Consider the following 22,222-nt stretch of genomic DNA (forward strand, 5'->3'; position numbering starts at 1 on the left):
CTTTTCCTGCCTTTTGTTGCTCCTGTCCGACTTTTCTGAGACGTGTTGCTGCCATTAAGGTCTAAACGAGTTCATGTTTTTCATGAAGAGGTAAAATGTCTCACCTTCAGCATCTGATCTGTGATCTATGTTGTACTGTGAATAAAAGACGGGTCTATGAGATTTGAAAATCATTGCATTCATTGGGGTTGAGCATATTAATGGGAAAATCCATGTTTTTTTAAATGTATGTAAACAAGGTATTTCAGAGCGGTTATCGTGGTAAAATGGTGCATTGTTTAGAAACTTAGGATTTCTTTAAATGGTGTTGACAGGAACTGGGGGTCACAATCTGACCCAAAACGACACAAATATTTGATGTATTATCCAACATAATCAGCAGCATCTGAAATGATCTATCTGCATAGATAGATATATATATATATATATACACATAGGTACTCCGCCTGACCTACACATTGTAAAAGGTTTAAAAATAACAGCGGAGAGAATGTTTTAACCTATTTGATGTGCTTCTGCTAGAACTCAGCAATTAATTGTACTCTAGTTACCATGATTCAATTAATGAAATCAATTAAACATTATATTCTATGATGTTGGTATGATTGGCTAATGTCAACATCCGCCGACTGGCCACTTCAATGAGTACACCTCCTTGTCTACGTTACTTGCCTAGGCTAAATTTAGTCCATCCATTTCTCTGCATACTTTGTTAACCTTTACCAGTGCTGGACAGTAACTGAGTGTCTGAGTACCTGAGTAACTGAGTATCTGAGTAACTGAGTAAATGTAATTAGTTTCTGTACTTTAGTATTTTTGGTGTATCTGTACTGAAGTTTCTCTGTTCTGGGCGTCTTTCTCCTTTCACTCCACTACATTTCAGAGTCTAATATCCGACTTTTTCCTCCTACATTTTGAGAAATCTGTCGTTCCTTTTGGTTTCTGTGTGTATAAAAACGTCACATGTCAAAACGAAAGAAGCGCAAAGCCAGAGCACCAATCAGGGCCCAGCGGTCACTTTGTTTAGAGCTGGTTTTGACCTGTTGGTCATACCGACCCAGTGCAGCACGCGGTTCAACGTCAGCGCAGCAGCGTAAAACTTTGGGAGAGTCTGTTCAACATAAATGATGAACTAACCTAACTTTGTGTAAATAGAGCTCAATATAGAAATATGTCCACATATGCAGTCGAGACTGACGCGGCTTTTTTCTGAATTTCTACAAACACCATTTCATTTTATAGTAAATGAGTTTGGGCTGGTTTATGTTTATGAACAGACGCCTACAGATCAACATAGTAAAGGAGCTCATCTGTGATCCTGAGTTTAAAGCCAGTTTTTATTCAACTTAAACTTGGAACTAAGTTGTAAATAAATCTGAAACTGAAACTTTGCTTGTGTGTAAAAAGTGATTTCAGAGCCACTCGGTTCTCCCTGATGGAAACTGTTTACCTTCAGTGTTTTGTGCTTCTGATCATTTTAATAGACGTCAGCGTCACTAATTAATGACGTTCTATTAAAAGACTGGTTTACCAAGAGAGACGCTGGAGGACTTTCACCTGAAATGAGTTCATGAAGCCAGTCTGGTTATAAAAATGATAACAGGACATCAGAGCCAGAATTACTCTTTTAGTACTTATACTATCCATGGAGCAGCTTCCCGTTATGTAGCTTGTAAAGACGTTAAACGTGCTACACGCTGTCTCTCTTGCTTTATTTTAACCTGTTTGTTTTACATTAACCTCGTTTGTCCTTTGTCCCGCAGCTGCTGGTGGAAAGACGTGAATGTTTTCCGTATTGTGGTGGGAGCGTATTTCTCTGTGACCTACCTGATGAACTTCACCATGTTTATAGTGGTGTTGACGCTAATGTGCCGCATTAAGAAGAAGACCCCCCATCCCGGTCAGAACCGGACCGTGCTGCAGGACATCTGGAGTGTGACCGCGCTTGCTGTGCTCATGGGCCTCACCTGGATCTTTGGTTTGTTCTCCTGGGGATCTGCTCATTTGTTCTTCACCTACCTGTCTGCCATCTGCAATTCGCTGCAGGGTAATGTCTCCTTTAGTCGGCCCGCTGGCTGTGCTGCACGCGTAATATAGGATTGGAATAATTTCATTTTATTGATTAAATAATTTCATTTTCAAAGCCACCAGCTTAATGGACAGCCCACTCTCCCACTCTGCATTATGAGAGTTATATTATAAAGCCTGATTCACTGTTCTTGCATAAAAGGGACCTAATTATTAAGATTTTTTAAAAATAAGGTGTCTGGGGATCTATTTGGTTATTTTGACTTGAGACAGCAGGTGTGTAACCAGGAAGAAATGATACGGCATGTAATACCGAAAAACTAGATTTTAAAGCTAAATATTGAATCAAACCGAGTAACCACAATAACTTTGCAGATAAGTGGGCGAAGATATGGTAATGTAAATGACTAATGTACTGAACTAAAAAATAAATATAAAATTTCTGGTTGTTAAGAAATAAGGAGTTAGTGACTGTTGTGGTAACAAGTCAGCAATAAAATGTTAAACCTAAAAACTCCAAAATTACATGCTAATTTTCTAGTTACAAATAATATCTATAAATTATATATATATATAAATAAGATGATAGCCACACTTTCCAGCCGTGATTCTGTGTGACATCAGTTTATAATAAATCACCTATGACTAATTATAATTTAGTCATAATTACAGGCCAGTTTCCTACTTTATTCTGTAGACCTGATGTTTTTATCTGGGGTGAGATGCAGTAACTGAGAAGAAGTTTGTATTTATTTATTTATTTTTTGGCCTACTGTGTTTTGCACACTGTGGAATTAGACCTCTGCACTTAACCCATCCGTGCAGTGAAACACCCACATACACACTAGTGAACACACACACTAGGGGGCAGTGAGCACACTTGCTCAGAGCGGTGGGCAGCCCTATCCATAGCACCCAGGGAGCAGTTGGGGGTTAGGCGTCTTGCTTAAGGACACCTCAGACACGCACTGTCAGCTCTGGGGATTGAACCGGTGACCTTCCGGTCACAGGGCTGGATCCCTGACCTCCAGCTCAACAAAAACAAAGGAAAAACACATGTGCAGGTTAATGGAGAGAGCAATAAAGGAATAGTGTGTATGGAATAAGACTGCTGACCACTGACCACTGACTGTTCTACGCAGGCTTTTTCATCTTTGTGTTCCGCTGTGCTGCGAAGGAAGAAATCAGACGACAGTGGCGGAAACACGTGTGCTGTGGAAAATGCATGCTGGGGGAAATTCCAGGTCTGCCCTCTACTACACTATTTACCAGACACGGATCACTGAGTGTGTTCACACACACTTACTAATCCCATCACTGCAGAAAATCTGATTTTGTCAGTAATCCGATCGATGCGTTTATATCAGACCTTAGATATACAGTCTCAGTGAGGGTGTTTACACTCTCAATAATCCGCTCATAATTGGATTTCTGCCGTTATTCGATTATTCGAATGGCCATGGACCATAATACGATCCAGAAATCCGATTAAAAATTAAAAATAAAGCCTGTCTTGCTGTGCATGCGACAGAATGAATCACCACCACATTTCTTGCACTTTCAGCTCACAGACACTCCAGACTAACAATCTATGTCACGCATTCGGAACCTCCTATGGAGGCATTGAACTCCATCTCCCAGAATGCTCTGGGAGATCTGATGACTGAACACTTGCAAGAGAACTCCATTTCCCAGGATAGTCTGGATTCTCACGTAACCTCCAACTCACAACAACGCTCCTCTCAGACATCTCAGTCTCCTGATTAGTCACATCGTTCACCTGTGCTGTTTATCACGCGACTCTAAGCCCGGGCTATTAGGACTCTGTGCTAATAGTCATTATTATTATTATTATTATTATTATTAATAGTCATTATTATTATTCACTGCGAAGTAGTGTTGCTTTAAGACTTACTGAGCAGTTTCTGATTGTTTGTTTGTTTGTTTGTTTCCGTTTGCATTGACCTTTTGATTCGTTTGTTGACGGTTGACCTCTGCCTTGCCCTTCTTGTACCTTTGCTAGTGTTTGTTGGATCTGTGTTTTCGTGACCTTGGCCTGGACTTCGACTTTGTTTATGTTTCGCCCCTTTTTGACGATTGTTGATTTATTGTCATTAAATCATCTTTGTCTTTTATCCGCGCTCGTCTGCGACTCTGTGAACGTTACAATCTAAGGTGCCACCTGTTTCCAGGATCTTTATAGGCAAGAACGTGCAACATTTTGCAAGCGCTACGTAAATTTTTGATCAAAATAATCAACCAAATTCATGAAGATATCAGGATTCTGTTAGCATTGACATGTCACACAACGATCTGAGCAGCTCAGGCTCTCCTGAAAATAACATGACGTGTGTGACTGCCTCATGGAAATGCTTTAGAATTGCATTGGTAATTGACCCAAATACCAAACAGTCACTCCAAATTACTCTCGGCTTCTAAGCGTTAAGAAATCCGATACAGAGGCTGGATTTTAGCTCAGTAGTCAGATTTCTCAGTGCTGTGAACTCTTACTCTGATTTCTTTCGGATTTCTTGGCAGGCGCATGTGCAGAATGGACTGCTGTAGTGGAAAGTAAGCGAGCAGCATCGCCGCGAGACGCTACAAAGCGCTTTTGCAGCGATGCTAAAACTGACTAATGTCTGACTCCTGTAGACCCGGAGTTTCCCCGTTATCTGATTACTGTCTGACTCCTGTAGACCCGGAGTTTCCCCGTTATCTGATTACTGTCTGACTCCTGTAGACCTGGAGTTTCCCCATTATCTGATTACTGTCTGACTCCTGTAGACCTGGAGTTTCCCCATAATCTGATTACTGTCTGACTCATGTAGACCTGGAGTTTCCCCGTTATCTGATTACTGTCTGACTCCTGTAGACCTGGAGTTTCCCCATGATCTGATTACTGTCTGACTCCTGTAGACCTGGAGTTTCCCCATTATCTGATTACTGTCTGACTCCTGTAGACCTGGAGTTTCCCCATAATCTGATTACTGTCTGACTCCTGTAGACCTGGAGTTTCCCCATAATCTGATTACTGTCTGACTCCTGTAGACCTGGAGTTTCCCCATTATCTGATTACTGTCTGACTCCTGTAGACCTGGAGTTTCCCCATTATCTGATTACTGTCTGACTCCTGTAGACCCGGAGTTTCTCCATTATCTGATTACTGTCTGACTCCTGTAGACCTGGAGTTTCCCCATTATCTGATTACTGTCTGACTCCTGTAGACCTGGAGTTTCCCCATTATCTGATTACTGTCTGACTCCTGTAGACCTGGAGTTTCCCCATTATCTGATTACTGTCTGACTCCTGTAGACCTGGAGTTTCCCCATTATCTGATTACTGTCTGACTCCTGTAGACCCGGAGTTTCCCCATTATCTGATTACTGTCTGACTCCTGTAGACCTGGAGTTTCCCCATTATCTGATTACTGTCTGACTCATGTAGACCTGGAGTTTCCCCATTATCTGATTACTGTCTGACTCCTGTAGACCTGGAGTTTCCCCATTATCTGATTACTGCCTGACTCCTGAAGACCTGGAGTTTCCCCATTATCTGCTTACTGTCTGACTCCTGTAGACCTGGAGTTTCCCCGTTATCTGCTTACTGTCTGACTCCTGTAGACCTGGAGTTTCCCCGTTATCTGATTACTGTCTGACTCATGTAGACCCGGAGTTTCCCCGTTATCTGATGACTGTCTGACTCATGTAGACCCGGAGTTTCCCCGTTATCTGATGACTGTCTGACTCATGTAGACCTGGAGTTTCCCCGTTATCTGATGACTGTCTGACTCCTGTAGACCCGGAGTTTCCCCGTTATCTGATTACTGTCTGACTCATGTAGACCTGGAGTTTCCCCGTTATCTGATGACTGTCTGACTCCTGTAGACCCGGAGTTTCCCCGTTATCTGATGACTGTCTGACTCCTGTAGACCCGGAGTTTCCCCGTTATCTGATTACTGTCTGACTCCTGTAGACCTGGAGTTTCCCCATTATCTGATTACTGTCTGACTCCTGAAGACCTGGAGTTTCCCCATTATCTGATTACTGCCTGACTCCTGTAGACCCGGAGTTTCCCCATTATCTGATTACTGTCTGACTCCTGTAGACCTGGAGTTTCCCCATTATCTGATTACTGCCTGACTCCTGTAGACCCAGAGTTTCCCCATTATCTGATTACTGTCTGACTCCTGTAGACCTGGAGTTTCCCCGTTATCTGATTACTGTCTGACTCCTGTAGACCTGGAGTTTCCCCATTATCTGATTACTGTCTGACTCATGTAGACCCGATGTTTCCCCGTTATCTGATTACTGTCTGACTCATGTAGACCCGGAGTTTCCCCGTTATCTGATGACTGTCTGACTCATGTAGACCCGGAGTTTCCCCGTTATCTGATGACTGTCTGACTCCTGTAGACCCGGAGTTTCCCCGTTATCTGATTACTGTCTGACTCCTGTAGACCCGGAGTTTCCCCGTTATCTGATTACTGTCTGACTCATGTAGACCTGGAGTTTCCCCATTATCTGATTACTGTCTGACTCCTATAGACCTGGAGTTTCCCCATTATCTGATTACTGTCTGACTCCTGTAGACCTGGAGTTTCCCCATTATCTGATTACTGTCTGACTCCTGTAGACCTGGAGTTTCCCCATTATCTGATTACTGTCTGACTCCTGTAGACCCGGAGTTTCCCCATTATCTGATTACTGTCTGACTCCTGTAGACCCGGAGTTTCCCCATTATCTGATTACTGTCTGACTCCTATAGACCTGGAGTTTCCCCGTTATCTGATTACTGTCTGACTCCTGTAGACCTGGAGTTTCCCCGTTATCTGATTACTGTCTGACTCCTGTAGACCTGGAGTTTCCCCATTATCTGATTACGGTCTGACTCCTGTAGACCTGGAGTTTCCACATTATCTGATTACTCAAGCGTATGTAAACATGTTGACCGGACTACTGACAAAATCAGATGTTCTGCAGTGATTGGATTATTAAATGCATACTAATGCACTCATTGTCTTCACTGATCATAGGTGTGTAAATGCTTGCATGTCAGCGGTTGTACGGTGGGTTCTTCAGATCATCCTGTAGTTTGTGCCTTTTTTGTGTTTTTACACAGAGAGAGCTCAAACGGCCTGGAGTAGGGTCACCACCTCAGTCCTGTCGTTCAGATTCTCTTCAAGCAGCCAGGAAAGAAATGTTTCCAGATCAAAGTTTGACAGCTACCCAGACATCGGTGAGTGTTGATTGCTGTGTGCCAGGAATTGCAGAGTTTGGCAGAATTCCTTTAAAAATTAAGTAGATTAAGTTAAGAGACCCTTATTAATCCCACAACGGAGAAATTTCACCTCCACATTTAACCCACCCGTGCAGTGAAACACCACATACACACTAGTGAACACACACACACTAGAGGCAGTGAGCAGCACCTGGGGAGCAGTTGGGGGTTAGGTGTCTTGGTCAAGGAGACCTCAGTCATGGACTGTCAGCCGAGGGGATTGAACCACTGACCTTCCGGTCACAGGGCTGGTTCCCTTAAGAGACCCTTATCAGGCGGTGGACAGCCCTATCCACAGCACCTGGGGATCCGTTTGGGGGTGAGGTGCAGTCGTGTACTGTTGGCTCTGGGAATTGAACCGGCGACCTTCCGGTCACAGGGCTGGTACTTTTACATAAAAAAGTAATATATTCAGAATTCATTTAAAACACTTTGACGAGGCAAATTAGATCAATTCATGCTGTTTCTCGCGGTTACTGGTTGGCAGTTTTCGTGATGTAACCCTTCTGTTAATATGTTTAATGATAACCTGGCATATTTGAATGAAGCTACAAAACGCTCGACATTATGGGAGCAGCAGCCAAAATAATCTCACTGCCGTCTCCCGATAACAAAATCTTGCCAGCGTGTCCGTAAAGTGTGTAGCTGTGTGATTTCCAGTTGACAGTAACGCTCTATCACTGATGCTTAGCTTATCACTTGTTGACACATCCACTCCCGAGGAGTCAGTTCAGTTCAGTTCAGTCAGAGATTAATAACTGCATCATCTCCCTGATTTATCAGTCCACTCAGGCTTCAGCAGGAACTTTAGCAGGCGTGTTTGTAAAGGAGCTGTTTCTTCTTTAGAGTATGTCTTGACACTCTGCACTGATTTACAAATGGTTAATAAACAGGCATTGATTGAGTTTCAACACTAAAACTGTGTTTTTCACAGTTTAGATTTTATAATTGGACTGTATGGAGTGGGCAGTGAACTACATTTTCCTTTCTTTGCTTATTTTTGCTGTACGCGCACTGAAAGACCTGACATTGTTTGCACTTAAATAATCAGGTTATGATGAAATTTCATGCATTTAGTAGTTATTAATTAAACACTTAAATAAGGCATTTCTATCACAGTTTCTATTTGTGATCTTGGTCAAATAAAGCCAATTTTACACAGGCCACATTTTACTCTGGTGTGGCTGAAGCATCGTTTGATCTGTTTGTGGTTGAGAGTAACATGTTAAAAATGTGTATAGGATGCTAAAATGTTCAATTAATAATCCAGCAAAGCTTGGCTCAAAAATATAAGATGTAAATATGATAAAACGTGGCTTAAAAAACACTGATTAGACATTTGTGGGCGTGGCTAATGAGCACCTTGATTGACAGCTCTCTGTCTAACACTCCTAGCCTGCTCCGCCACTCATACAGAACTAAAATCATTATCCAGCTGTGTGATGGTAACAGGACCAAAAAATGTCTCGGACGGACGGACGAGCGAATGGACAGACGAAGCTACAAGCGAAGGAAAGGATGAACGAACAGTGTTCTTGTGTGGATAAACAAATGACTGGGCAGCAGGCAGCTACAGACAGGTGGGCTAGCTTGCCAGCTTTTGGTAATGCAGGGTTGCTTTAGCTCAGCAAGTTTCTCCAACTCTGAAACTTGTGTGGGCGGGGCCAGAGAAATCAGCCTTGTGATTGGTCAGGGGAATGCTTACGGAAGCGTTACCCAACACCCAGTTTATGTTGACAGTAGAGAAGTATGGTGACATATATTGGCCAGTTATTGGTCAGTGGAACATTATTCTCACATACTAAGTACATGTTTACTGTTTGCCTGCGAGAACATGATCAGAAAGGCACCAGATTTAGGTTCTCCAGTTCTTTAAAGCCCGTTCGTTGTTTTTGCCTCCTGTCTGATCAGCTTACTACTGTCTTATTAAGTGGGGATGTTGAAAATGCAAGATGTCAGGTGTTTAATTTGGCTTTCTGTGTGTGTTCAGTTCTTTCATTGTACAGTGATGATGTAACACTGATCTTTTTAACTTGTAGGGAACGCGTGTACGGACAGAACGATCACTCAGGAGCCCACCTCAGACGTAGATATGTGACAATAAGTATCTAAATTAGGAGACACGTGATATCGTGGCAGGTCCAGTGTTTTTTAATGGGTAATATGTTGTCAGTATACATAACTTGGAAGTGACATACAAAGCATCCAAAGGTACTCATTATGTGCACTTTCCAGTTTTCCAGGGAAGTGTGTTTAATTGAGGGCTGGATCATGACTTAAGCTGTGGGAAGCCATTCGGCTGCGTTCACACAGCAGGTAAAAGTGGCCCAAATCAGATTTTTTCCTTCAGATGTGACACAGGTGTGTGTCTGTGTGTCAGTGTGAACAGGTAAACACGCTGAATCTGACATGATCAATTCTGATTTGAGACGCTTTCATATGTGGCACTGAAATCCGATCCATATCCGATCTGCAGCAATGCAACTTAGTTTGAACGGCCAGATCAGAATTCAGGCGTTTTTTTATGTCAATCCAACTCGACATTCGTCGTGATTTTGCACTGCTGAACATTTAGGCTGATGTTTCTGCACAAAAATGATTAAAGACTCATTCAAAAACGCTCCGTTTGAAGGGATTTCTAATGAAATGTCCGAACGCGGCCGCAGGAGAACGAGGCCGCAGCGTCAAAGAACAGTTAAAAGTCTAAAAGTGAAGTTTAAAGAACCCGAAGATGAGAACCGAAGAAGTGGCCGCGCCCTTTTTACGTCTCGAACACGTTCTGTGTGATGAGCCCAGCTGTCAGTCAGTGAAGCTTCATGATGCTCCTGTGATGCTGGTGAAGATGAAGCTGATCCTCCGGGAGCGACTGGTTTGTTGGCGGTTGTGATTGTTTACCTCTGGATGAGCCGTGACGCAGCGTGACGCTCAGGTCTTTTGAGTCGGTTTAGGAGCTGATCTGTTCAGACTGTCGCATACAGACCACGTTTACAAGATCATCTGAACAGACAAACAAAACAATCAGATTTGGAGAGAAAATCAGATTCAGGCCTGTGTGAACTGTGTGAACGTAGCCTTAGTCTGACCACTCAAGTCTTGTGGGCTGCCACACACATTTGGGATGAAATTTGATAGAAACTACAGCCACATGCCAAAGTTTGTTCGCGCTGGTCGAATACCTTGTTGTGTTTACTTTTGAAGTGAAAATTAGTTTGCACATCCTTTACAGGACGGAACTTAAAATGGCAATTTTTCACAATTTTTTTTTCTGCATAATTTCTATTTCTTTGATGATATTAAAAAAAAAAGAAAGAAAGAAAATAAAATATAAAACGTGCCGTGACTTTTGCTCAGATGGCCACATTTTGGTTTTTTTCCACAATGTGTTAAATTCTGCAAATAAGATTTCTAATTGGGCTTTAGGAAATGTGCAGAACAGGGGTGTTGAAACTTATTTTCAGTCGTAAAACCTACAGAATGTGTCATTTAACCAGGGGTGCTCAAACTTTTGCATACGTGTGTAGGCCCCTCATTGATTTCTGAGTTTCATTCTTACCTGATATCAGTAATTGTTTTTGTACTTAATTATACTCACTGGTCCATAAAGCACATTCAGTGGTTCTGACGATATACTGCATCCAGTCCAGTCACTACTCTGCCCTGTGCTTCATGTACAACCAGCTTATCTCTGAAAACCAGTTCACCAGCTGACTGGGTAACCGTAACTCTGCGGTCTGTAGGAGTGCAGAGTGACGTAAGTCACGATTCAGTTCTAAGTGGATAAGTGGCTTGAACAGCTGTTGCTCACAGCTGTAGTGTGCTCTTTCATTTTCAGTGCTGTATATTAAACATAAATTATTTGTAAAATTGTCTTATTATTCAAAAGCGCTGTGACATCCTATTGTTATAATAACCAAATGATGCAGAACTGTTACAGTAACTAAACAGTACATTTATACAGCAACTACCGGATACAGATGGACTGATTAGTAGGCTTTCAATGCAATATAAGCTCTTTTTCTTATTTTATGTTATTTAAATATTGTTCCATAATGTTTTCTTCTGTAGTGCAGCTACAAACTGATCAGATGTTGTAGATGGATATTGTTCAATTAAATGTGTGTCAAATAAAATGGTGTTTATATCAATATGCATTCTCACTGCGTCATATACAATTTTCATACGCACTACTGAGTATGTAGTACAGTATGTTGCTGCTGTTGGAAGAAAACCTTGAATCTCCGGTTTTTGTCATTTTTCAGTTTTTGACATATTTTGAAAATGTCTGTTGCTCTTTACATTGTATGTAAATTTCATGATGAATGGACTATTTTGATTGTTTGGGAAGACGTCTGGTTCCATTGACTTACACTAAAAGTAAAGTAGGTTTTTTTCCCTCTCCTGAAAAGTTACCATTTTGGAGATACGAGGTTTTGTTCCGACAACAGCGATTTGCTTTGATTTGTAAATATATTTGTAGATCATGACTTTGATAAATGTTAACTTTCCTTAAAATGGGACTCAATGCGTTCTTTTTAATGTCCTGCAGCTGTTGGGTGCTGGGATACTGGGGCAACTGAACCACCATTGGGGCAACGCGCCACTGCTTTTTTGATTAAGTTCCACCTGACTAATTAGAAAAAAAGGAGCTACAGAGTTCAGTGGCTGAGACTGGAGTGAGGGTTAATGATATGAAGAGCTTTGCATACAAGTGGCCTGTTTGCCACAGCTTGTCTGGTGTTTGCCAGAAAGAATCGGAGTGATTCAGCTAAAACGTGTATTAAGAATTGAGCTCTTTGGCCAAAATTCTAACACTGTTCATTACTCATCATATCCCATTACTCACGATCCCACAGTGAAGTATGAGGGTGGCGGATTTGTGTTGTAGGGGATTCTTCTCCTAAGCAAGAACCCAGGGAGATACTGCAAGACGATCTGCTGAAAATCTCAAATTTGAGAGAAACTTTTGTGAGGAGAGTGACCCCAAGCACAAGGCCAAAGCAGCAGCCGAGTGGTTAATGACGTAAGGGTGAATGTTCTACAGCGCCCAAGTCCAGATCTCAGTCCAGCCCAAAATCTGTAGCACTGAAACCTTAAGAAAGGTACTTGGTCTGTCCGACCTTAAAGATGACGTGTTAAAAAGTGTGTTCCACCTGTTTAAGCGAGAAAAGCTCGTTGGTTCACTGCGATGCGGAAACCCAGACGTTTGTGATGTTTGTGACTAATATTCAAATGAGCTTTACAATTGCTCCTCTTCCTGATGAGCCTTTCAGATGAATAGCTGATAAGAAAGGAGCACCGGAGCCTGTTTTTCACAATAAGCCGTTTCGTTACCAGTATTTTCACTGAAACCCAGTAAACCCAACGTGAAAACAAGGCTGCTTCCATAAGTGTTCAGTCCCGGTTCTAATTCATGGCTACCTTCCTCTGTTAATGCCTTAAAATGATAACAGCTGTTCTGACCGTGCCTTTAAGAGTGATGTATCTAAAAGATCTCTGTTCTTATTGGCTGCCCCATAATACGACTGCAAGGCCTGACAGAAAGTCTAGAACATCCATCCATTTTCTAAGACGCTTCTCCCTCAGGGTTGGGAGGGGGTGGAGGTTGCTGGAGCCTATCCCAGCGGTCATCGGGTGGAAGGCAGGGTACACCCTGGACAGGTCACCAGTCCATCTCAGGACAGACAGACAGCCACTCACACCCAGGGGCAGTTTAGCACGTCCAATTGGCCTGACTGCATGTCTTTGGACTGTGGGAGGAAACCGGAGAACCCGGAGGAACCCCACGCAGACACGGGGAGAACATGCAAACTCCACACAGAGAGGACCCCAGTCATCCGGCTTGGGAATCGTACCCAGACCCTCCTCGTTGTGAGGCGACAGCGCCACCCACCACGCCACCACGCTGCCCCAGTGGTTCTGTGTGAGTGTGTGTGACTCATTTCCTACACTGGTCCAGTAAAAAGCTTTTATTTGAAGTTGGGTTTTTGCTCCAAACCACCTCATAAAACATAGGAATAAAGCAAAAACAAAGACTGGGGGAACCTGAGGAGAGCCTGTTTGAGAACCACAGTTCTAGACAGTGTGGACTGTAAGTCATTTGATCCACAGCTCTTGCAATCACATTATAGCTTCAAAATAAAAGCTTTTTACTGGACCAGTGTAGGAAATGATGTGATAAAGCTGTGTCCTGAAACTCTGCTGTAAAGTAGAAGCTCCTCTATAACATGGATGGATGGATGGATGTATAATATATAATAATAATAATAATAATAATAATAATAATAATAATAATAATGGTAAACTATGTCATCAAATTTGATTCACATATAATGTTTCATATGGTGAGTCAAGGAAACAGAACTCATAATGTTATAAAGCTGCTAAAGCTTTTTTAGGAATCCATTGTTTTTCCACAGTTTAATTTAATTTAATTTTTCTTATTATGTATTTGTTTTTTATAAAATAATTTCTTTGTTAATTATTCAAGCATCCAATTTATACTTTTAAAATGTATTATTACATAATGTTGTTATTATTATACACTTGTTACATTTTTTTCTTTGCACTATATATATATGTGTGTGTGTGTGTGTGTGTGTGTGTGTTTGTGTGTTTGTGTGTGTGTGTGTGTGTGTGTGTGTGTATATTCTGTACTATTTTTAATACATTCAACCACCTTTAAAGCAATATGAGCTGCATTACATGGACAGAATTATGATGATTTTTTATTATTATTAGGATGGATTAAGATATAGATAAAATATGGATTTAATCTGTTTGTGCTTTTTAAATAATAAAATTATTATTGTAGTGAATAATTATTATTTATGCTAATTCCTTGTACACAAATCGAAATAAATGTTAAATAAAAATATTGAATGTTACATAAATATTAGTCACACATAAATAATTGTTAATTATAATAATGATAATTTCCCAGATATTGACTATAATATATATATAATAAAAAGTCAACAACAACAACAACAACAACAACAATGATAATAATAATAATAATAATAATAATAATAATAAGGCTGAAAAGGTCAGAAATAGTCAAAGGCCTAATATGTTTACTTTGGTAAGAATCCTCTGTTTATCTTTCAATAGCAACAGCCTGATAAACCACCGAAGACCACAGTGGTGGATGATTACAGGATCTTTTTGATTTGGAAAAAAGATACAATTGTGTAATTCTGCTAAAAGTCTTTGGAGACGTCATCGTCCACCGTAAAAAGACAAGAGACGCAGTATTATATCAGACGACTCACCACAAAATGCAAACCACTGGCAAATCTCAAAAAACAGAGGCATCAGCTTACGGGACGTCCACTAAAGGCACATAAAGGACCCTGTAGCTTCCAGCAAAGGAGAGGAAAGTTAATAAGTGAAAAAGGAGGAAGTCGTGGACAAAAAACAACTGTTCATGAGTCAAAGCGTGTCTCTCTCTCCGAGACAAACATGGTGGAGATAGTATCGTTGTTTGGGCTTGTATAGCCGCCAGTGGAACCAGTTGACCGATGATGTGAGTGCAGGTCCAGCGCATGCAAACACATCAGCTCAGCTCCCATCAAATCCTCCAACCCGTGTAACAGCTGTTTACAGCAGAACGATGACCAACATGCAGCCATCGTACTTCTAAAGCAACTGCACTCAAAATGGAACAGCGCTGTTGCTGGTTTGGCTCTTGTTTCAGGGAAGTGTAGTGACCTGTCAGGATTACGTGATGAGTGTTTGTCTGGTGCTCTTTGACGTGTAGGCGAAGGTGGGCAGGGGCCAATGTCTCCCATAGCGTCCTGGGAAATTAGAAATTAGACATGTTCTATAGGTTGACGTCAAATGACCGGTTTTGATTTTCATGTATATTTTACAAATAGCTGTTATTTGTAATTGTAGTGGTGATTTTCAGTAAATGTAATGACCCCAGGGCGGCACGGTGGCGCGGTGGGTAGCGCTGTTGCCTCACAGCGAGGAGGGCCTGGGTTCGATTCCCCGGCCGGGCAACCAGGGTCCTCTCTGTGTGGAGTGTTCAATGTTCTCCCCGTGTCTGCGTGGGTTTCCTCCGGGTTCTCCGGTTTCCTCCCACAGTCCAAAGACATGCAGTCAGGCCAATTGGACATGCTGAACTGCCCCTTGGTGTGAGTGAATGTGTCTGCCCTGCCTGACCTGGTGACCTGTCCAGCATGTATCCTGCTTTCTGCCCAGTGACAGCTGGGATAGGCTCCAGCATCCCCTGTGATCCTGAGGGAGAAGCGGCTTAGACGGTGTGTGTGTATGTAATGACCCCTCATCTGGTCATGGTTATAACAGATTATTCCATGCTGTTGAGTGATGACTCCACTGCTCCAGCGTTGCAGTAATTACAGGATTTCATTACTTCTACTTTTCTCTATATCTGGTTATTTCACTCTTATATGACAGTATACAGAGATCAATTTACATAAAATCACTTAAGTAAAAAAGTCAAGAGAGAATCTTAGATTTTTACTATAATCTCAATATGAGAAATATTACATAGATATTAGAATACTGATTAAATATAAAACAATTTCACTTGCCGAGATTATTGTGCCACATGGGAGCCAAGCCTGTCTTTTGCCTAAAGCAGAGGTCAGCAACATGCGGCTCTCTTACTGCCCTGTCGTGGCTCCACAGCAGAATCAGATCAGCAGGTAATAATAAAATAATCCTCCTTTACAGTAAAATAAAGCTCTGCTGATCATTATAACACACAGCTGTAACACAGATTTAACGATAAACGCTCTTAAACACTGTAGTTAAGGTAGCCAATATCTGCTCATTTACACTTTAACCCTGAAGGTTGGCATGCGGGCTACTCGTCACCGTAGCAACGGCAACAAATTCTAACAAAAGGGCTGAAGATGAGCACCGATAATTTGCAGACGATTGGACTTATTTGTGTTTATTATCACTCCAGCTGGTTTCCTGATATGTTTAATCTGCAACGAGAAACTCAAACACAAAGTCAGCTTCTCGTGGGAATTTTCCCGCTCCACCTTAAACGGTGTTACATTCTGGCACCTCAGGCGCCATTTAGAGCGGAACGGGACAATTGGAACAAGAAGCTGACGAATGAGAAGCGACTTCGTATAAAATAAATGAATGCTGAGAGACATTTTACAAGAAATGATGTCACTTTTATGGAAAAGTTTCCTGCTGGAGATGCGAGAAAAGCAGCTGAGTCTGCACGCTTGCTTATATTCTTTATCCTACACCTGTACTTCTATTTGAATATTGAGCATCTCATTCCTTCTTGTTTAATTTACATGTTGTGTGTTTCTTTGGACTGGACTGCATCTCTCTTCTGTACTTTGGCTGACCACCTGGCCTCATTGGTTTTAAGAGTCAGAGAGTTCCTGTACGCCCTGCTGCTGAGGCCATTACTACGCCACCTGGATACTGATGAACTGTGTTAAGTTAATGACTGTGTGTCTACAAACATTTCAAATCTTTGTGTTTACTCAAATCACTTTTCCCAAACATTTCCCTAATGTATCTTGGAAGCTGTGTTGAACCTCACGACAAAACATTGAAGTTTTACAGGATCAGAATAGGGAATGTTCCTGACCGGACAATCGCCTCCCCGAACCCCACAAAGCAGGAACTGAAAGTGGAGATCTGGCAGAGCAGATACTCAGCGTCTGGTCATCGTTTGCAAAGGATGTGGAACCAAGTACTAATCATGACTTGCTGTTATTTATGGTCCTCCGACGTGCAGGAACTATGATTCCTACAATGTTCCTGTCCCCCAAAAATGTAAAAAGCCTGTCCAGTTTGTCCGTTTTCATTTTTCTACATGAGTTGAGCTCATCATCTGCCCTTTATATTGTGTGTAGATAAATAGACCAATAAAATCCCTCTGAAATCACCCGTCTACAATAACGTGCATTTAAAAGTAAGAGCATTTTGCTTTTTCTTGTAAAGTTACCTTTTTGGAGATGCGCCTTTTTCTTTGGAGAGTGTCGGGATGTGTCACGCCTTATCGATGTAAATACCCTTGAAAAAGTGCGAAAGCAAAAATCTGCATCATGTCCAGATTCTTGTCATCTGTTTTATATCACTGTTGTCGGAAGAAAACCTTGTGTCTCAAAAATGGTCACTTTACAGGAGAAAGAAAAAACCTACTTTACTTTTAATGTAAGTCAATGGAACCAGACGTCTGTCCAGGTTATCTTAGATCATTTCTTTTGGTCCATTCATCATGAAATTTACATAAAATATAAGTTAAGTGATACTTTTAATCCTACAAACGGGGAAATTTCACCTCTGCATTTAACCCATCCGTGAAGTGAAACACCACATACACACTAGTGAACACACACACACTAGGGGGCAGTGAGCACACTTGCCCAGAGTGGTGGGCAGCCCTATCCACAGTGCCCGGGGAGCAGTTGGGGGTTAGGTGTCTTGCTCAAGGACACCTCAGTCATGGACTGTCGGCACTGGGGATCAAACCGGCGACCTTCAGGTCACAGGGCCAGTTCCCTGACCTCCAGCCCACGGCTGCCCCCTATGCATGTTCAAATTATGGCAAAAACTGGAAAACAACAAAATTGGGGATACGAGGTTTTTTTCTGACAGCAGTGATAAATTCTGCATGAGAAATCATGCAAAACCAGTTTTGCCTCAGTTTATGCCGAGTTTGTGAGCCGTGTGGTTGTGCCTGCCTGAAATGTGTTCGATTTACTGAGAAAGCTGTAATTCAGGTCCTCTCACGCTTTACACGCACAGTCTCGTATTCATTTCCAACCGGGATACAGTATTTACAAATTCTTTGCATATTTCATTTCCTGTTGTCCTGCAGAACAGGAACAGTCCTGTCTCCCCAAAATAGTGTTTCCCCTACACGCGTGATGTGCCTGATGTGTTGAGCTGAGCTCAGTGAGGTCAGGAGCGGTGGGCAGCACTGAGCTTTCATACAGCCAGCGTACGCTGGGAAAGGATGGTGCACTTAAATCTTGCTGGACGGAACCGCAGCCAGTGGAAACTTATGGATCATGTACTGCTGTCTGTCCTGGTTCTGGTCCTGCTGCCTCTCAAAGGTAAGACCAGACACACCTTGGGTCCTTATCAGTACAGGGTGCCGCTGGGGCTCATAACTTCTAGATTTCTTTGAAAGCTTATTATGTTTATTAGACTGTAGACCAATCAAGAAGCATTTGAGTAAAACCACAATGCTTTTTTCTTTAGTTTGTAAACCACCAGATGTATTCGTCAAATGAAATACACATAAATCATGTGGACTGGACTGTGGCGATACAGCTAGTACAGTCCGTGTAAAAATCGTTTTCAGCTGTTTCCTATAACCGCTTGCACATTCTTCTTTTTCGTTTTACCCAATCAGAACAACTGACCCAATATCAGGTTCAGCTCAGTTTGGTCAGTTTGTCCAGATCAGTATTAATGTTGTTTTGTTCCAGCCGGTCTGTGAAGCTTCTTACAGCCCGTTTAGTTTGGCGACTGGTGTTGGGTTCATTTCTGGCTGATTCCAGGTTGTTCAGCTGTTCTTCTGTCACAGCTGCCGACTGAAAAGCTGCTCAGTGGAGACGACAGTTTGGGAATCGGCTGTCGGTCAGATGTGGTCTTAACAGTGTCCGTTTTCTGTTTGCGTCAAAGTGAGAAGTAAAAACGTTCAGATGGCTCGAGCGTCTCCTACAGCTGTCACAGTTGTTGCTTAGCAACGCCGTCTCAGTGGAGTGATAGTGCTTGTGGGTTGCGATGTTCTGGTGAAATAACAGCAGTTAGACGCCTCTCGACCAATCAGCTCACGCGGCCGGAACTCACTGTTGTATTAAGGTGCCATGTACTGATAATGACAGAGACACGTTGCTGAACATTGTCTGTTACGGGTGTCAGAGCATGTAGAGACTACACTGTGGGAGTCATTCAGGACAGTAAGGGTTCTATTTTTGTGGTCACAGCACAGACGGAAAAACAAGGTGTAAAGTCCTGGCGCTGCTGGTGGGGGTGGGAGACGTGTTTGGATTTCTGGTGACCAGCAGGGCTAATGTTAAAGGGGAGGAGCTTTGGGGAAATCAGACAAAGTTTTTTGGATTCGGAGACCTCTCTAGTGGAAATGTGAACTGGAATGGCTCATAGTGCGTTACAGCCCTAGAAATAACATAAAAATGAAGCGACTCCGGTACAAAAAACTGATATATATATATATCTTCTTCTTCTTCTTCTTCTTCATCTTCATCTTCATCTTTCGGCTGCTCCCTTTAGGGGTCGCCACAGCGGATCATCTGCCTCCATCTTGCCCTATCCACTGCCTCCTCTACTTTCACACCAACACCCTCTGATCTGCTCATTTCTAATCCTGTCCAGCCTCGTCACTCCCAACGAAAATCTCAGCATCTTCATCTCCGCCACCTCCAGCTCAGCCTCCTGTCTTTTAGACAGAGCCACAGTCTCCAAACCAAACATCATAGCAGGACGCACTGCTGTCTTGTAAACCTTCCCTTTCACTCTTGCTGCTGTCCTTCTGTCACACATCAGCCCTGACACCCGTCTCCACCCACTCCATCCTGCCTGCACCCTCTTCTTCACCTCTTTTCTACACTTCCAATGGCAGTGATGTGCATATTTAATATGTGTGTAGTGTTAAAACCTGAGTCACTTTTACAGTTTAGTAACTAGTGTAATGTTTATTGCGCTCTTATTGACCAGCATTAATGGAGAAAATTCGGACAGCTACTGCAGTGGACGTGAAGACCAATCTTCCAAAATGAGTTTGTGATGGATTTAAATTTCGGCCTCTCTGTTTTAAAGGTTCCGGGACCACACAAACATCAATGACCACAACCTCACCAACTCCAGGGGGCTCCCCTGCTAAAACAGGTGGGTTAATCAAACACAGGGGTGTTTGTTGCACAGCTGCTGTACACAACTTCTGCTAGAAATATCCATGTATTATTATAAACATATATTATCATATATTATATTCAGAAAACATTCTGGATGTATTGAAAGTGTATTATAAAAATAGCTAAAATATAGGCTTTAGGGCTGCAATGCAGTATTTAACTCACCAGGAACCTTTTGGCCCATGTCTCTCTCTCTCTCTCTCTGTCTCTCTCTCTCTCTGTCTCTCTGTCTCTCTCTCTCTCTCTCTCTCTCTGTCTCTTTCTCTCTGTCTCTCTCTCTCTCTGTCTCTCTCTCTCTCTCTCTGTCTCTCTCTCTCTCTGTCTCTCTGTCTCTCTCTCTCTCTCTCTCTGTCTCTCTCTCTCTCTGTCTCTCTGTCTCTCTCTCTCTGTCTCTCTGTCTCTCTCTCTCTCTGTCTCTCTCTCTCTCTGTCTCTCTCTCTGTCTCTCTCTCTCTCTCTCTGTCTCTCTGTCTCTCTCTCTCTCTGTCTCTCTCTCTCTCGCTCTCTCTCTCTCTCTCTCTCTCTCTCTCTCTCTCTCTCTCTCTCTGTCTCTCTCTCTCTCTCTCGCTCTCTCTCTCTCTCTGTCTCTCTCTCTGTCTCTGTCTCTCTCTCTCTCTCTCTCTCTCTCTCTCTCTCTGTCTCTCTCTCTCTCTCTCTCTCTCTCTCTCTCTCTCTGTCTCTCTCTCTGTCTCTCTCTCTCTCTGTCTCTCTGTCTCTCTCTCTCTCTCTCTCTCTCTCTGTCTCTCTCTCTCTCTCTCTCTCTCTCTCTCTCTCTCTGTCTCTCTCTCTCTCTCTCTCTGTCTCTCTCTCTCTCGCTCTCTCTCTCTCTCTCTCTCTGTCTCTCTCTCTGTCTCTGTCTCTCTCTCTCTCTCTCTCTCTGTCTCTCTCTCTCTCTCGCTCTCTCTCTCTCTCTCTCTCTCTCTCTCTCTCTCTCTCTGTCTCTCTCTCTCTGTCTCTCTGTCTCTCTCTCTCTCTCTCTCTCTCTCTCTCTCTCTCTCTGTCTCTCTCTCTCTCTCTCTCTCTGTCTCTCTCTCTCTCTCTCTCGCTCTCTCTCTCGTATATATATATATATATATATACGTATATATCAAAGAAAATATACGTATAGAAGTGTTAATTAATCAAGTTAATTAAATAATAAAATAATTATTAAATATACATACAGTATCAAACAAACAAAGCAAGAAGAAGAAAGAACTTACATACAGATAATATCTACAAAGTGTGTGTGTGGGTTTTAGTGTGTGTGTGTGTGTGTGTGTTTGCGGGGGGGGGGGGGGGGGGGGGGCACTAGAGGCGGGTAATTCAGGTACAAAAAGTAAAAACCCTCCCCAGGATTTTGTTCCAACTGCCTTAACCCCTTTGCTGCTGGTTTGAGCAAATTAGAGAAGTCAAGCCGTTGGAACAAAATCCCGGGGCCTGGATTCTCCACCTCTAATTAGTACTGATGTCTAATCCTGATGAGACTGACACATCTGTGAAAATACTAACACTACATACGTAGAACAAAACATCGCTGCTGTCAGGACAAAACCTTGTATCTCCAAAATGGTAACTTTATAACAGAAGGAAACCCCATGCTTTATTTTCAATGTAAGTCAATGGAACCAGAATTCATTTTTGGCCATTTATTTTGGTCCATCCTCGTGAAATTTACATACAATACAAAGGCCAACATGCATTTTAAAGTATGTCAAAAACTGAAAATCGCCAAAAATGGAGACATGAGGTTTCGCACCGACAGCAGCGATAAGTAAATCATGTGAATGCAAACAATGAAAGAAATGAAAATGAGGCCAATGCCTGTTTTAAATGAAAGAGAGATGACAGTAAAGTACAGCCAGAGTGTGGAACCTGAACCTTGGTTTCTCTTCCTGTTTACAGAGGTTACGAATCAAACAGCCACATCCACATCAACTGCAGCGGACACTGCAATGACGGCAACAGGTGGGTCAGTGCAGCTGAAGGGGGCTGAGTCCAAGTCGAGACCAAAACCCAAAAAATCAAGTCCTCTTCAAGACCAAGCCTTAA

At 42.4% G+C, this 22,222-nt stretch overlaps 2 protein-coding genes across 7 annotated transcripts in view; both read left to right on the forward strand.

Annotated features, from left to right (window-relative positions):
* LOC108442457 (adhesion G-protein coupled receptor G2-like) overlaps nucleotides 1-11,452 on the forward strand; it is a 31,987-nt gene extending 20,535 nt beyond the window's left edge. The window contains exons 20-24 of one of the 4 annotated variants that reach the window (XM_017722497.2): nucleotides 1,764-2,047; nucleotides 3,171-3,272; nucleotides 7,147-7,263; nucleotides 8,701-8,885; nucleotides 9,345-11,452. In XM_017722497.2, the coding sequence (XP_017577986.2) occupies nucleotides 1,764-2,047; nucleotides 3,171-3,272; nucleotides 7,147-7,263; nucleotides 8,701-8,852 (655 nt within the window). In that variant the 3' untranslated portion in view covers nucleotides 8,853-8,885; nucleotides 9,345-11,452. Of the gene's footprint in view, nucleotides 1-1,763; nucleotides 2,048-3,170; nucleotides 3,273-7,146; nucleotides 7,264-8,700 lie in introns of all 4 variants that reach the window. The other 3 variants (XM_037547344.1, XM_017722498.2, XM_037547345.1) reach the window with 3 other exon arrangements.
* Nucleotides 11,453-18,183: 6,731 nt separating this feature from the next.
* LOC108442444 (adhesion G-protein coupled receptor G2-like) overlaps nucleotides 18,184-22,222 on the forward strand; it is a 57,269-nt gene continuing 53,230 nt past the window's right edge. For all 3 annotated transcript variants that reach the window (XM_037547333.1, XM_037547334.1, XM_037547335.1), the window contains exons 1-3: nucleotides 18,184-18,368; nucleotides 20,098-20,166; nucleotides 22,076-22,138. In XM_037547333.1, the coding sequence (XP_037403230.1) occupies nucleotides 18,269-18,368; nucleotides 20,098-20,166; nucleotides 22,076-22,138 (232 nt within the window). In that variant the 5' untranslated portion in view covers nucleotides 18,184-18,268. The remainder of the gene's footprint in view (nucleotides 18,369-20,097; nucleotides 20,167-22,075; nucleotides 22,139-22,222) is intronic.

Source organism: Pygocentrus nattereri, chromosome 18 (assembly GCF_015220715.1).
Source record: "Pygocentrus nattereri isolate fPygNat1 chromosome 18, fPygNat1.pri, whole genome shotgun sequence".
In the NCBI taxonomy this organism is placed as follows: Eukaryota; Metazoa; Chordata; class Actinopteri; order Characiformes; family Serrasalmidae; genus Pygocentrus; species Pygocentrus nattereri.